Source organism: Gorilla gorilla, chromosome 9 (genome assembly GCF_029281585.2).
Source record: "Gorilla gorilla gorilla isolate KB3781 chromosome 9, NHGRI_mGorGor1-v2.1_pri, whole genome shotgun sequence".
NCBI classification, from domain to species: Eukaryota; Metazoa; Chordata; class Mammalia; order Primates; family Hominidae; genus Gorilla; species Gorilla gorilla.
This window is the reverse complement of record NC_073233.2, coordinates 67,474,370-67,491,008: the sequence shown is the minus strand read 5'-3', so window position 1 is coordinate 67,491,008 and position 16,639 is coordinate 67,474,370. Positions and strand designations below refer to the sequence as shown.

Sequence of the window (16,639 nt, the reverse complement as noted above, 5' to 3'; positions counted from 1 at the left end):
CCAGCGCTTTGGAAGGTTAAGGCGGACGGATCATGAGGTCAGGAGTTCAAGACTAGCCTGGCCAACATGGTGAAACCCCGTCTTTACTAAAAATACAAAAACTAGCCAGGTGTGATGGTGCGCCTATAGTCCCAGCTACTCAGGAGGCTGGGGCAGGAGAATCACTTGAACCTGGGAGGCGGAGGTTGCAGTGAGCCAAGATCGTGCCATTGCACTCCAGCCTGGGTGACAGAGTGAGACTCCACCTCAAAAAAAAAAAAAAAAAAGAAAAATCGCTTGTCAATTACTAAGCTAGGAACAAAAGCTAAGTGTGGAGCTTTACACAGAAAGAGTCAAAGTCTAGTTCCTACTGAGAACCGGTATTTTATACAGATGACTTATGGGAAATTCAAGAATACATACTGTGAAATCCATGCTCCTCAAACTGATGAAAGGCAAAGAGAAAGGTCTGTTTACAATGATCAAGGGATCATACTCTAGACCAGATTAAATGAGCTCAACACTAACCAGTCCTGAAATGCAGAGATGTATGTACTGTCAAGGAGTTTCCCACTTTTTAAAAAATATCCATCATTTCAATTTCAAATTTAAAGATGTTGAAAATGTAGAAAATACTTCTGTTATAAAAGGAATTACTAGTAGTTTCCTTCACATAGGAGGCCTCTTATGCATTAAAAAGTAATTGTAATTACATGCCATTCTTCAAATGGCATTATTGCAAAAAGAGAGATGTCTGTGTTCCCCTAGCGTGTTGTCATTTTATGACAGCAGTTCCCTGAATTTGACTTGTATTATATGTGTATTATATATACACACACACGTACATACATGTATACGTATATCTTTTCTTTTCTTTTTTGAGAAGGAGTCTCACTCTGTCACTCAGGCTGAAGTGCAGTGGCACAGTCTCAGCTCACTGCAACCTCCAACTCCTAGGTTCAAGAATTCTGCCTCAGCCTCCCACGTAGCTAGGATTACAGGGGTGCACCACCATTCCCGGCTAATTTTTTTGTATTTTTAGTAGAGACGGGGTTTTACCATGTTGGCCAGACTGGTCTCCAACTCCTGACCTCAGGTGATCTGCCTGCCTCAGCCTCCCAAAGTGCTGGGATTACAGGCGTGAGTCACTGCGCCCAGCCCTGTGTTTTGTTTTTTGGAGACAAGGTCTTGCTCTGTCGTCCAGGCTGCAGTTCAGTGACACAAACACGGCTCACTGCAGATCTTCTGGGTTCAAGAGATCCTCCTGCTTCAACCTCCGGAGTAGTTGGGACCACAGGCACATGCCATCACACCTGGCTGATTTTTTTAATTTTATGTAGAGATGAGGTCTCACTATGTTGCCCAGGCAAGTCTCAAACTCCTGGCCTCATGCAATCTCAGCCTCCCAAAATGCTGAGATTACAGGTATAAGCCATCATACCTGGCCTGACTTGCGTTATTTTTATTACTATCTCTTTCATTCAATTTTGAGCATTAACATCTTCACTCATTTTATACACGTCTTTCTCTTTCCCCAGAAAACAGAGCTATGCCTTATATAGAGCAGGGCCTTAATAATGTTTGTAAAAGGAATTTCTTTAAAACAATATTGTTGATTAAATGAGTAGGTAGTGAAAGAGGAAGAAAATCAGGAGCAAAAAGGAAAGACAGAGACTATAAATTAAAGTGCTGAGCACTGCCTCTGCAATGATCTGAGGAATGCCTGTGGCACATCACTTTACAGCAATAGAGTTTGTTGAAAATGGACAATTAGAATTAAATAATTTTGTCCCTCTAAGGCACCTATCATTCAGCCTTGCACATACTGCATTGCTCAGTGATGTACAGTTTGTTTTAATGATAGAAACAGACCTGCTTTCAGATCGACCTAGGAATTAAGTCCTACTCTGCCATTTACTAGCTGGGCAAGTTAATTAAACCCTTAAGCCTCAATTTCTGCATCTGAAAAAAAATGTAAACAATAAAGATACCTATTGCACAGGAATAGGTATCTTTTTCTGAGAACTTGTCTCAAAAAAAAAAGTGTCTTCTAAGGACAAAATATGTCTTTTGTTTGAGTACATCTGATGTTGGAACATTTTATTTGAATAGGTACCAATATATCTGAAGGTCCACTTTAAATGAACTGATGCCTGTAAAATAATTAGCACAGTGCACAGATCCTGGAGTACTGAGCCTGCTTCTGCAGTGCACAGCACCCAATAAATGTTAGCCATTATTATTGCAGTAGGAGTACAATCGCCTTTGTTGAATGTCTGGATGTTTCATGTAATATACTCCCAGTTCCCTTACAAAAGTATCACATTGGACCATGTAAAATTGCCTATATGCTGCCATTGGTGTTTTCTTTCTTTCTTTTCCCCCAAATCATATGCGACCATTGCTGACCTTCAAAAACAAATTTCATTTGATCCAACATATTAAACTATTTTGGCTCTCTTTCTTTCGAGATGCTGCTGCCAAAAAAATACTCATATGAATTTCTTCCAGAAAGTACTCATGAGAATATCATCAGACATATAGAAAATGTTATTCAAGGATGTCTTCTGGCTGGGCACAGTGGCTCGTGCCTGTAATCCCAGTACTTTGGGAGGCCGAGACAGGAGGATTGCCTGAGTCCAGGAGTTTGAGACCAGCCTGGACCACATGGCAAGGCCCCTATCTCTAGAAAAATTTTAAAAATTAGCCAAGCATGGTGGCATGCACCTGTGGTCCCGCCTACTTGGGAGGCTGAGGCAGGAGAATTGCTTAAGCCTAGGAGGTAGAGGCTGCAGTGAGCCATATTTGTACCACTGCATTCCAGCTTGAGTGACAGAGAGAGAACTTGTCTCAAAAAAAAAAAAAAAGAGTGTCTTCTAAGGACAAAATATGTCTTTTGTTTCAGTACATCTGATGTTGGAACATTTTATTTGAATAGGTACCAATATATCTTCCCTGACTCTGCTACAGCCATATAAGTATCTTTAGAAGCCACAAATACCTATTTTCCGAGCTGGGCTTTTGCCCTGTGAATTATGGTTATAACTTTGTTCTTCCTTCTCTGCTCATCCCACAATCAAAATCTCCAAGTTAAGATTTTATTTTCCTCTCAGTTGAGTCCAAATTTGTGCTAATAGCTATATCATGTAGGTCAATTCAGCCATAAAGATATACCTAAAGTCAATACATTTTTATAAACTATCTTTTCTTTCTTTCTTTTTTCTTTCTTTCTTTCTTTCTTTGTCTTTCTTTCTTTTGTGTTTCCTTATTTATATAAAGTACCTTTTAACAATAACTAGTTTATAAGTAGATTAAAGAGTTGTCATTCTTCACCCTACTAAAAGAGAGATTCTGAAGAATAAGGTAACATAGGAGACTAGGAGTTGAGCCAGATGTAATATGAAATCTCTTCCAGAAAATATTAGATAGACCTGCCAGGTATTCTATCCACTCAACATTTTTTTTCAATCTTAGGATAGATAATGAATAAAGGAATCAAATAATCTGTATACTTCATTGAGCAGGTAATACATGCAGGCATTCTACCAGGTTCTTTCACGGACATCGTTTCATGGACATGCACCTCACAACAACGTTGTAAAGTAGTGAGGTGCCATTCTGAGCAAATGGGATCTTAGAGAGAGCAAGTGACCTAGCAAGATCACAAAACTAATAAGTGACAAAGCTGAAATTTGAATACACATCATTTAATTTCAACATAGCCTACTTTCCCGGAGACATCATTTCCCCCAAATTATATGCTTTTTAAAATATATTCATTCCCCTAAAATTTGGTTGTATGACCAGAGGCAATTATATAGACTTAATTAAACAGCCACTCAAACTGAAGTTCCTAGCAACCTACCTTTTCTCCCTGTGATTAAATATCATCTGCACATCTAAATTGAGAGAAACTGACAAGGAGTGGCAGGGGTACAAAGGTGTTGCAAACCAAGCCAGAATAAGCAAAAATCTGGCTGACAGTCTTGACCCTTGACTCCATAAAGTAGATGGCATTTCATTTATCTTTGGGTCCCCTAGAGTACTTTGTACATTTAAATGATGAATTAAAAATTGACCCCCTTGTGCAATCTCGGACAAGTCAAGCAGTCTCTTTGGAAAAGACGGACCCAGGTGACCTGGCAGAGCTCTGACTCTGTGAGCATCTGTGACCTTCCGGGGCCACTAGTCAACTTGTATAGGGATTACATGAAGGACAAAGAACTTGTGGAGCCATGTTCTTAGCTGCATAATGGTAAGACAATAAGCTATTTTTCCAAAGACTAGCTGTCTTCTGGGAGTTTTTCTCTGGGCCTTACCTGTTTAGAAGAAGTTGGCTAGTACTTCAGTTGTTTTCTTTGCCGTAATAAGAGAGGAGCTATTCCAAGTCAAGATTTGAGACTTGGGGACTTTGGGAAATTGTATTTTCAATTGAGTAATAGCCAATCTATGGTCTAAATTAACATCTAAGGCTTTTCAACCTAAGTACTCTAATTAGCATGAGAGACAATTTACATTTTTAAGAACTTTGTTATCAGCCACAAGAAAGAAACTTCTTCAAAATCTTATGTTTTTACTCCCTTAAATTCATGCAAATCTTCCCACTACCCTATATTATCTCCATGTTTGTTTTGATATGAAATCATTCTCCGAAATTTTTCAAGTTAAAATAGACCTTTTAAAAAAACCGCCATATTGATCCTGGAACTTCGCTTTCTCTCAAAACACAGCTTTGTACCCTCTAGATACTAGAATGTCCACAGTCTAGTTTAAAAAGCAAGCATGGATCCAAATAGCTGCTACCACCTGTCCAGATTTATGTAAAGAATGAAGTCAGCAAAGCATGCAGCTATTTGTTTCCATGATGCCCAACATTTAATTCAATATTTTAGCATCACATGGATGAATAGTGAGCATGCTGGGCCATCTTTTGAAAGTTGTGTCTAGTTGTCTTCTTTGCAATAAAAAAAAAATGCACTTCATATTATTCTAAAGTTGATATCACTTCTAAATAGAGCCTAACTTACATCTATACCTTCTCACAATGGCAACAGCAACAATAACAAGCATCTCTTGTTTTTCCAATAAATTTTACCATAGACCAAGAAAACAAGATGCTTTTTTTTTTTTTAATGGAGAGGAGGTTCTTAAAAACTACCTGGGTTAGGGTGGAAGGGAAGGCCATAATATGATGAGTACAAAACTTTTTAATAAAGAAATTAAGGGCTGAGCGCCGTGGCTCACGCCTGTAATCCCAGCACTTTGGGAGGCCGAGGCGGGTGGATCACTTGAGGTCAGGAGTTCAAGACCAGCCTGGTCAACATGGTGAAACCCCATCTCTACTAAAAATATACAAATTAGCTGGGTGTGGTGGCGAACACCTGTAATCCCAGCTACTCGGGAGGCTGAGGCAGGAGAACCGCTTGAGCCTAGGAGGCAGAGGTTGCAGTGAGCAGAGATTGTGCCTCTGCAATCCAGCCTGGGTGACAGAGTAAGCCTCCAAAAAAAAAAAAAAGAAGGAAAGAAAGAACGGAAAGGAAAGGGAATGAAAAAGAAAAAAGAAATGAAATGAAATTAAGAGATTGGCTAGACCAATATTATAATGGATATTTTAGTGCTTGAATTTCTTACACAGCATTCTGGATTTCACAGTATTTCTCCAGATTCGATTTTCCCTTCTCTTTTCTAAACCTCGTGATACAATAATGCCAACGCAGACCCTGCGCTGCATTGAGACACAAGTGCTTTGAGGAGATTAGGTTGATTTATGCCCAGGAGATAGGATGGACTTCCTGAGTCTAAGGAGATTAAGAAGAACAAGAACAGAAGGCACCTCTGGAACTTTTTATTTCTAGTGTCCTAATGAATTGAGTAATTCATTTTGTTTTGACTGTATAGGTTTGGTTCAGCCCTACGTAGGTACTGTCCTGGTCTGGGGACTAGACTCTTAGCCCCCAGAAGACAGTCGCTTAAAACTGCAGGCAGGCACCTATGAAAACTCTTAGGACAGCACACAGGACTTCAGGTCATGGGTCACAGAGGATTCTACCCTCTCTTTATCTCCATTCCCTCTCTTGTGAAGAAATGAATCAAACCACCCTCCCTCTATCTCCACCCAAAACATCACAGTTTTTAGCCAAATATTTTCCCTCTGCTCCTTAGAAGAGAGAAAAGGGAAGTTCTTTTTGCTGCATTGCCCGGAGCAGCATTTACTAGATAGCCATAGTAATCATGTATTGTAATTATTATTGTAATTATGTCTCTCAAGTGTGGAAATACTATAATCCAACATTTTCAGTCCTAGGTCTTAAGTACTCTTTTTCCAATAGACCATCTAGAGTTCTGAATTGTAATCAATTAATAGCAAAGCTACTTAGGAGATAAAAAGTATGAAGGGAGAAAGTAGGGTATAAACTAAGGTTAAGCAAACAAGCTCTATAATCAAACAAACTGTTCAAACCGTGACTTTTCCATTTTCTAGCTATGTGAATTCAGAAAATGTTAAAATTTCTTTAAGCCTATGTGTCTTCATCTGTTAAAAAGGGATGATGATAGTACACCCCTACTAACAAGGTTTTATAGATTAACTGGGCAAACGCATAATAGAGCACTTTTCACCATGCCTTGCACTTATTATGAAAGAAATGATAATTTTTCATAAGACAGAGGTCCAGCCCCCAACCTTGGGGGACATAAAATGTAATTGGGTCAGGACATATAGATACAGTAAAATACAGTTTGGCAGCACTAAACTCATAATACTGAGCAACATAAAACGTCAGAGAAAGGAAAGAGAGTGACCTAGGGAGATTTCATAAAAGAACAACATATCCTAGAATTTGAAAATTGGGTATGATTTGGATTAAGCAAAAGAGAGGAGAAAGTATTTCTAGTTGGAAGGAGAATGGAAGTATATGAAGCAGCAAGGAGAATATGAATAAGAGGCCAATGAGTAGACCATGTGGTCTGTAACAGGGATATTTAAGCGCCATAGCAGGATTAGTCTAAAAAAGTCAGCTCCAAGAGAGACTGGAATAATTGGCAGAATACTGTGAAGGTCAACATTTAAGCAACAGGAAGGCACTGAAAATTTCTAAGTGTATAAGCAACATGATAATAGAGAGCAGGACGGATTACAGAGGGAGGAGAAGGGAGATGGGAGAATAGACAGCTATCACAAGAATCCTCATGGAAGATAACAATGGAGAAAGCTGATTAAGGAAATGGGAAAGGGCCAAAGCAACAGATAGGAGAGACTCTTTGAAAGATGAACTATCAGTGTGTAGGGACATATAGGATAAAGGAAAAATGTAAATCAAAGTCTCTAGGTTTTGAGATATATTACAGAGTTTATGATTCAATTTCATAATATGCCAGCAACACAATTCTCTTTAAATTATGGCATACATCTGCCTATACAATCCTAAAATTTTTTATTTATTGTCTTATATAATTAATCAATACCCTATTTTACCCATTTTGTAACTTTGAACTTTAAATTTGCTTTATTCATTAATTTGTTCAGCAAATGCTTCTTGGCAACCCTATACAGTAGGCATTGTGCTAGGCACTGGAATTAAAATAAAGATCACCAGGCCAGGCGTGGTGGCTTACACCTGTAATCCCAGCACTTTGGGAGGCAGAGGCTGGCGGATCACCTGAGGTCAGGGGTTCGAGACCAGCCTGGCCAACACAGCGAAACCCCATCTTTACTAAAAATACAAAAATTAGCCAGGCATGGTGGAGGGCACCTGTAATCCCAGCTACTCAGGAGGCTGAGGCATGAGAATCACTTGAATCCAGGAGGCAGAGGTTGCAGTGAGCCAAGATTGCACCACTGCACTCCAGCCTGTGTGACAGAGCGAGACTCCATCTCAAAAAATAAAATAAAATAAAAAAGATAATCAAAGTCCCCGCCACTGAGGATTTTTCAGTCTTTGGTACTTGGGAGGTGGGAGAGGAAAGATGAGGAGGTGGCAAATGTATAAATTATAATGCTATATAATCTGCTATAAAATGAAAACATGCACATCATCCCTGAGGTTTCTCAGCAAGTGCCTGAATACTGAATGGAGAAGTTGGGAAAGCATCATATGAAACCAGAGATGCCTTGAGGCCCATGTCATCTTTCCTCTTAGGTCCAATACTCTACCCATGGAAGGAATAAATAAAACTGCAAAGATGCAGTTTTTCTTTCGTCCATTCTCACCTGACCCTGAGGTCCAGATGCTGATTTTTGTGGCCTTCCTGATGATGTATCTGACCAGCCTCGGTGGAAATGCTACAATTGCAGTCATTGTTCAGATCAATCATTCCCTCCACACCCCCATGTACTTTTTCCTAGCTAATCTGGCAGTTCTAGAAATCTTCTATACATCTTCCATCACCCCACTGGCCTTGGCAAACCTCCTTTCAATGGGCAAAACTCCTGTTTCCATCACGGGATGTGGCACCCAAATGTTTTTCTTTGTCTTCTTGGGTGGGGCTGATTGCGTCCTGCTAGCAGTCATGGCTTATGACCAGTTTATAGCGATCTGTCACCCTCTGCGATACAGGCTCATCATGAGCTGGTCCTTGTGTGTGGAGCTGCTGGTAGGCTCCTTGGTGCTGGGGTTCCTGTTGTCACTGCCACTCACCATTTTAATCTTCCATCTCCCATTCTGCCACAACGATGAGATCTACCACTTCTACTGTGACATGCCTGCAGTCATGCGCCTGGCTTGTGCAGACACACGCGTTCACAAGACTGCTCTGTATATCATCAGCTTCATCGTCCTTAGCATCCCCCTGTCATTGATCTCCATGTCCTATGTCTTCATCGTGGTAGCCATTTTACGGATCCGGTCAGCAGAAGGGCGCCAGCAAGCCTACTCTACCTGCTCTTCTCACATCTTAGTGGTCCTCCTGCAGTATGGCTGCACCAGCTTTATATACTTGTCCCCTAGTTCCAGCTACTCTCCTGAGATGGGCCGGGTGGTATCTGTGGCCTACACATTTATCACTCCCATTTTAAACCCCTTGATCTATAGTTTGAGGAACAAGGAACTGAAAGATGCCCTAAGGAAAGCATTGAGAAAATTCTAGGTAGGATGATCCTATGATTTACTTAAATTGGGACACTTTTGAGAGTGAAATGGGATGCTACTAATAATTTCGCTGAAAGGACATGCATAGGTGGGTGTGTGGCTCACGCCTATAATCCCAGCACTTTGGGAGGCCAAGGCAGGCAGATCACTTGAGGTTGGGAGTTTGAGACCAGCCTCACCAACATGGAGAAACCCATCTCTACTAAAAACACAAAGTTACCTGGGTGTGGTGGCACACGCCTGTAACCCCAGCTATTTGGGAAGCTGAGGCAGGAGAATCACTTGAACCAGGGAGGCAGAGGTTTTGGTGAGCTGAGATTGTGCCATTGCATCAGCCTGGGTAACAAGAGCAAAACTCCATCTCACAAAAAAAAAAAAAAAAAAATTGCAGGAAAAAAAACTTTACATTTTTTGTTTTATTTACCAAAATGAAAACTCATGTCAGTGTTCATAACTTTGAAAGAGTACCCCAGTAATAAAAAGGATACTAATAATGGAGGAAAATATTATTTAACAAGTAAAACACAGGAGAAGAAGAAAATGAGCATCATTGCATCTTATGTTCTTCAAGAATCTCTTCTTCAGCATCTTGGAGAGTCATTGACCCTGCTTGAGCTTCCAAGGAGAGAGAGCATTAACTCATAAGATGCTTCCTTCCTTACTGGACAACTGTAGTCATTAAGTACTATAACTTACCTTGAGCTAAGGTCTCTATCTACAAACAACTTTCTCCCACTGGTCTTGTTTTTACTCTAGAGCTCTCTTATATTAATACATAACAGCTCCTCACATGTATTAGGACAGGTTTTGTATCTTCTGTAAATCTTCTGTGCTCTTTTCTCTAAAACAAGTACCCCAACTCTTCCTCCAGGAGGTTATATTTGAACCTTCTCATTATACCAGTCACCTTCTAGATTTTCTCCAGCTCCATATCATTGTGCAAAATTCACCCCCAAATAACCACATTACACTGGAAATATTTTGTTCTGAGGGACTGTTATTTTTCATGACCTGTAAGCTATAGTTTCTTCTTCTTTTTTTTTTTTTTTTTTTTTTGAGACAGAGTCTTGCTCTGTCGCCTGGGCTGGAGTGCAGTGGCTCAATCTTGGCTCACTGCAATCTCTGCCTCCCAGGCTCAAGCAATTCCCCCGCTTCAGCCTCCTGAGTAACTGGGATTACAGGTGCACACCACCACGCCCAGCGAATTTTTGTATTTTTAGTAGAGACGGGGTTTCACCATGTTGGCCAGGTGGGTCTCGAACTCCTCACCTCAAGTGATCTGCCTGCCTTGGCCTCCCAAAGTGCTCGGATTACAGGTGTGAACCACCACACCTGGCCACTATATTTTCATTAAATAATTTTGATCACTTTAGCCACAAAATTTGATATCACATAAAACCTTCATATAGCTTTAAAATAGTTTTCAATTCTGCCTGACCATAATTTATTTTAGTAGCATAAATTTAGGACTTTTCATTTAACACGGATAATGTGTATTTTATTGGTTTTCACCAAGTGATGAAAACTGCCAAAATCATCTTCAGGCTTTATCTTATTCTTCATACTTTTGTGTCATGGGCAAAACTGCAAAAACTGCCAAAATGATCTTCAGGCTTTATTTTATTCACCATAGTTTTGTGTCATGGGCAAAACTGCAATCATATTTTATTGCTTTTGTCTAAATTATTGACAAAAATATCAAGCAGAACATGACGAGGGCAGAGTCTGGTAGTCATCTTCAGGAATTGTTCAATTAGGTAGACATGTGCTCAATTAAACTACCTGTTGGGTACTGTGCTAACTACTTGGGCAATGGGATCATTCGTACCCTAAACCTCAGCATCACACAATATACCCACGTAACAAACCTATACATGTACCCTCTGAACCTGAAAGTTGAAAATTTTTTTAAAAAAAGAAAGAAATCTGCTCAATGAATAACATCTGGGGTACATTGTTGCAATTATGGCCCCCCTTGAACTCCACCTGCCTATATCCATGCCTTTAGGCAGTCTCCCACCCCACCCCACCCCCACCCCCACTGCCATCACTCCCGGAGGGCTATGTGACTTGCTTTGGCCAATGAGACATTACCAAATGCATTGCAAGCATAGGCTTACACTTATATTTTGGGGCCTGCCTTCTCTTGCTGTCCTAAGGCCTCCACATAGCCTGGGCTAGGATGACATCGTGCAGAACAAAGATAAGCTGTCCAAGTTGAAACTACCTAAGCCAATCAGCCCTAATCTACCAGCTGACTTTAGCCACATTAGTAACTCCAGTAAGACTAACAGAGTCCAGCCCAGATTGTTGACCCATAGAATCAGGGCAAATAAATGATTGATATTTTAAGTCATTATGTTTGGAACAGTTCATTTTGCAGCAAAATGTAGCTACTTTGCCATCAAATCTATAATTAGCCATCTCACAGAGGGATATGATGAGAAACTTCAAATCCTTTCATACAATCAAAATACACTGCAGCACTTGTATAAATCTAATCATTTAAAGCTCTTGTTTTTAAAATGAGGTGCATTTGGCATGATTTATCATGAATCACTTTATATGGGCTCATAGTAATCACCAGTCTTTTCAAAATTCTTACAACTTATCTGTTCGATCATTTCCAGAATTCTACTAGGGATTGGCATTGAGATATCTATCTTACACATATTTTGTATCTGTAACTTCAGCTAAATGGGAAAAAAATTCAATAGTTCTGAGTGCCTTGGGAATGGAGAATGTAGCATTAATCTTTGGATACCCATAACAGTGGGTAATACTTATTAAACTCAGTTGATTCACTATCAAAAGACAGATAAAATTTTAGGATGGTGTACTAAGACTAGTACACTTGTCTCTCTTAAAAATTATATGGTCCTTATATAAAGCAATTGTGTCTTATTTATACTTCTTTATCTTTTTTCTATTTTTTAACTTTCTCTACTCCTTGAAAACTTTTTTCTATCATTTACATTCTTCATTGCCTTTTACAGTGAAGCTACTTCATAATTATTGGAATTAAGCAAGACTTTCTTTGGAGATAACTTCTTTCTGGTTCTCAGATTTTTAAAATGTCACTAATAAGGGTACATACTCATTTAAAATATTTTTGAAACCTTTATTGCTAATACTAATTTTTTATTGTTTTATTTGATTCTAGTATCTGTGACTTCAATGTTCCCTAAGATTACAAATAGTGAAAAATACAAATGGGAAACTATAAAATATCCATTGGAAGGGAGCAGGTAGGTATCATTATTGCATATTAAAGGAAGATCATATACTTTACTGTCTTTTTTTGAGACAAGGTCTTGTTCTGTTGCCCAGGCTGGAGTGCAATGTCACAATCGGAGTTCACTGTAGCCTCAATCTCCCAGGCTCAAGCACCCAAGTAACTGGGACTAAAGTTGCACACCACCATGCCCAGAAAAAAAAATTTTTTTTTTTTTTAGATGGAGTCTCACTCTGTCACCCAGGCTGGAGTGCAGTGGCATGATCTTGGCTCACTGCAACCTCTGCCTCCCAGGTTCAGGCAATTATCTTGCCTCTGCCTCCTGAGTAGCTGGGATTACAGGTGCGTACCACCATGCCCAGCTAGCTTTTGTATTTTTAGTAGAGATGGAGTTTCACCATGTTGGTCAGGCTGGTCTCAAACTCCTGACCTCATGATCCACCCGCCTCAGCATCCCAAAATGCTGGGATTACAGGCGTGAGCCACTGCACCCGGCCAGAAAAATTTATTATTTTTTTTTTGTAAAGATGGGTGTCTCACCTTGTTGGCTATGCTGGTCTCAAACCCTTAAGTTAAAACGATCTTCCCACCTTGGCCTCCCAAAGTGCTGAGATTACAGGCGTGAGCTGCTGCATCCAACCATACTTTACTATCTTTAACTCAATTTTAGCAAGGATTTTTAAAATTTCAGTTACGGCAAATTTTGAGAATTTGAAAATTTCACTTGCCTTATTGATGTTTTTCCACTTTTTTCCAGTGATTCTAGAGAGCTGGGTGCAAAAGCATATTCTGCACTCATGCCCAGTAAAAAATTCCCAAACTCCCATTTCTCTCATCATCTATTTTGTAGCACTGTGGTATTCAGAAGAAAATGAAAGAGAAATTCTTCTAACCAGGGTAGAAAAGGAATAATGAGAAAGAGGTGAGTCAGAAGATACTGGAAAGAACAAATTAGAAAGAGAGATGGAGATAGGGTCAACAGGGGAAAGCAGATATCTGAGGAATCTCTGGGATGTGACTGCTATGGCTTGAATGTGTGTCTCCTCCAAAATTCATGTTGAAACTTAATCCCCATTACAGTGGCATTAAGAGGTATGGCCAGGTCGGGCACAGTGGCTCACACCTGTAATCCCAGCACTTTGGGAGGCTGAGACAGCCAGATCACTTGAGGCCAGGTGTTCAAGACCTGCCTGGCCAATATGGCAAAACCCCATCTCTACTAAAAATAAAAATAAAAATAAAAAAATTATCTGGAGCATGGTGGTACAAGCCTGTAATCCCAGCTACTCGGGAGGCTGAGGCACAAGAATCATTTGAACCCAGCAGTTGGAGGTTGCAGTGAGCTGAGATTATACCACTGCATTCCAGCCTAAGCAACAGAGCCAGACCCTGTCTCAAAAAACAAACAAACAAACAAACAAAAAGAGGTAGGGCCTTTGCAGGGAGTGAGTAACTCAGGAGCACTCCTCATGAATGGGTTAGTGCCTTATAAAAGGGCTGGAGGGAACTGGCTTAGGCCCTTTTTGCCCTTTGGTTCCTTCTTTCGTGTGAGGAAATAGCTTTCAAGGCACCATCTTGGAAGCAGAGACCAAGCCATCACCAGACACCAAATCTGCAGGTGTCTTGATCTTGGACTTCCCAGCCTCCAGAACTATGAGGAAATAAATTGTCATTCTTTATAAGTCATCCAGTCTCAGGTATTTATTATAGCAGCGCAAATGGATGAAAATGTAACAAAATTTAGAGAGTTATGAGTTATTGCAATAGGCATCAACGAGTTGGCTGAGTATTGAAGCATCTTCCATTGCTTCTCTGGAAGGGACAATGGGACTGAAAGCCAGGAGAAATGGCTTCTAGGAGCTGTGTAATGTTGGAAAAGCTGCTTTCATTCTTGAAGACTGCTAATGCTTCTATAACAAAGTATAGCAAATGGGGCAACAACACAAATTTATTTTCTCACAATTCTGGAGACTAGAAGCCTGAGGTCAAGGTATTGGCAGGGTTGATTTATTCTGAGGCCTCTGTCCTTGACTTGCAGTGAGCCGTCTTCTCCCCCTGTCTTTATGTGGTCTTTCTCCTGTTTGTGTCTGTGTACTACTGCCCTGTTTTTATAAGACCAGTCATATTGTATTAGGGCTCACCCTAATGATTTCACTTACTCTTTATTACCTCTTTAAAGGCTTTATCTCCAAATACATTCTGAAGTATTGAGGGCTAGGGCCTCAACATATAAATTTGGGTTGGAGGGAAGACATAATGTAGCCCAAAACAAAGGCTCAATCTCAGTATCTAGAAAACAAGAGGATTATACTTGTTAATATTTAAGCTATGTTCAGGCACTGACTTGCCGTGGCCCCGATCCCTGTTGGACTGAACAAAGGAGGACAAACGCGGGAATAAAGATAAAGAAAAAAGAGTATATTTGGAAGAAGGGGTCAGAGGGCTCCTTGCTTCTAGTGAACAAGGGCCCTGAGTTTTACAGCCCTTTGTATTTATTGGGTAAAGGAGATTGGGAGAAGGCGGGTGGTTGTCGGTCAGCAGCTTGACTCAGTGCAGGCTTGCAAGGCTGCATTCTCTGAACAGTAGTCTCCAGATGTTCCAGTAGATAACCTCAAGGAGCACAGTGCCAGGGAGTGATTGCACTCAGCATATCTTCTGGCAGCAGGCACAGTCGTGAGTTTGCCCACATCCTGCATTCATGATAAATAGTTTGCTGTTTGATCATATAGCCTCCAGTGGAATGCTGACTTAGTCACGACCCACAGGACTTCGGCTCTCTTTTTTCTTTATCTTTATTCTTTTTTTCTTTATCTTTATTATCTATAAAAGAGTATCTTTATCTGTCTATAAAAGAGTAAAAATACTCTTTTCTTTATCTTTATTCCTACATTTGTCCTCCTTTGTTCAGTCCAACAGGGATTGGGGCCGCGGCAAGTCAGTGCCTGAATATATCTTAAATATTAACAAGTACAATCTTCTTGTTTTCTAGATACTGAGATTGAGGCTTTGTTTTGGGCTACATTATGTCTTCCCTCCAAACCAAATTTATATGTTGAGGCCCTAGCCCTCAATACTTCAGAATGTATTTGGAGATAAAGCGTTTAAAGAGGTAATGAATCAAATGACTTTGATTCAGTAATTTAACTCCCACTTTCTATTTACATCTGTCAATATGCTGGCCATTTCTCCTCACATTGGAGAGGCTTCTATGGTACTTTCTACCATACTCTGCTTCTTAATCAGAAAGCAAAATAGAACAACTTGGGCATGAACAAATGGGGTAGGATGTGAGGGCAATCTGGCTGTGACATCTGTCATCCCATTGATCACCAGAGTTGATTCAGCTGATCTGCCTGGCTAGGTGGGTGTCCTCTTCCTCCTTCACTGCCCCATGTGCGACCCTCTCAAAGCTGCAAGCTTAGTCAAAATGGACGACCTTCCCAGATAGAGGAGGACCATTCTTTGGTCAAGGGTATACAAGTAGCTGCACTCCTCTGCTAGAACCTCTAAACAAGCTCTCCAATGTGGTGGTCATTACCCTTTGTATTTGTTTATATTCATACTGCCATGTAGAGTTTGAGACCAGCCTGGGCAACATGGCAGAAACCTGTCCCTACCAAAAATACAAAAAATTAGCTGGGCATGGTGGCACACGCCTGTAGTCCTAGCTACTTGGGAGGCTGAGGTGGGAGGATTGCTTGAACCTGGCAGGTGGAGGTTGCAGTGAGCCAAGATCGCAACCTGGGTGACAGAGTGAGACCCTGTCTCAAAAAAAAAAAAAAAAAGACTGACATAGAGCATATAAAATACTCTGACTGGGCGCAGTGGCTCACACCTGTAAAACCAGCACCTTGGGAGGCTGAGGTGGGTGGATCACAACGTCAGGAGTTCAAGACCAGCCTGGCCAATATGGTGAAACCCTATCTCTACCAGAAATACAAAAATTAGCTGGGCATTGTGGCACGTGCCTGTAGTCCCAGCTACTTGGGAGGCCTGAGGCAGAAGAATCGCTTGAACCTGGGAGGCTGAGGTTGCAGTGAGCCGAGATTGTGCCACTGCACTCCAGCCTGGGTGACAGAGAGAGACTCTGTCTCAAAAAAAAAACAAAAAAAAGTTTCTTAGTTGTGTGTCACTGCTCTTCATTAAACATGTAGGAATATGTATTATGCACAGAGCCTAACATTCAACTATATTTTGTGTGTGTGACTGTCTTCAGGTTTCCAGCCTCTTTGTCACATTCTTGTTTTCAGTGATCCCCAATGGGGGTAGCTTTTAGCTCTACACAAATTCTTTCTTTATCCTTAGTAGCTAGGTGCTTCTGGATAAATGACTCTCAACA

The 16,639-nt window shown here is 40.6% G+C and overlaps 1 protein-coding gene across 1 annotated transcript; it reads left to right on the top strand.

Moving 5' to 3' along the window:
- The first annotated feature begins 8,133 nt into the window (after positions 1-8,133).
- Positions 8,134-9,063, top strand: LOC101136057 (olfactory receptor 10V1). Its single transcript, XM_004051254.4, has one exon. The coding sequence runs from the start codon at positions 8,134-8,136 to the stop codon at positions 9,061-9,063; it is 930 nt and encodes a 309-aa protein (XP_004051302.4).
- Positions 9,064-16,639: the final 7,576 nt, after the last annotated feature.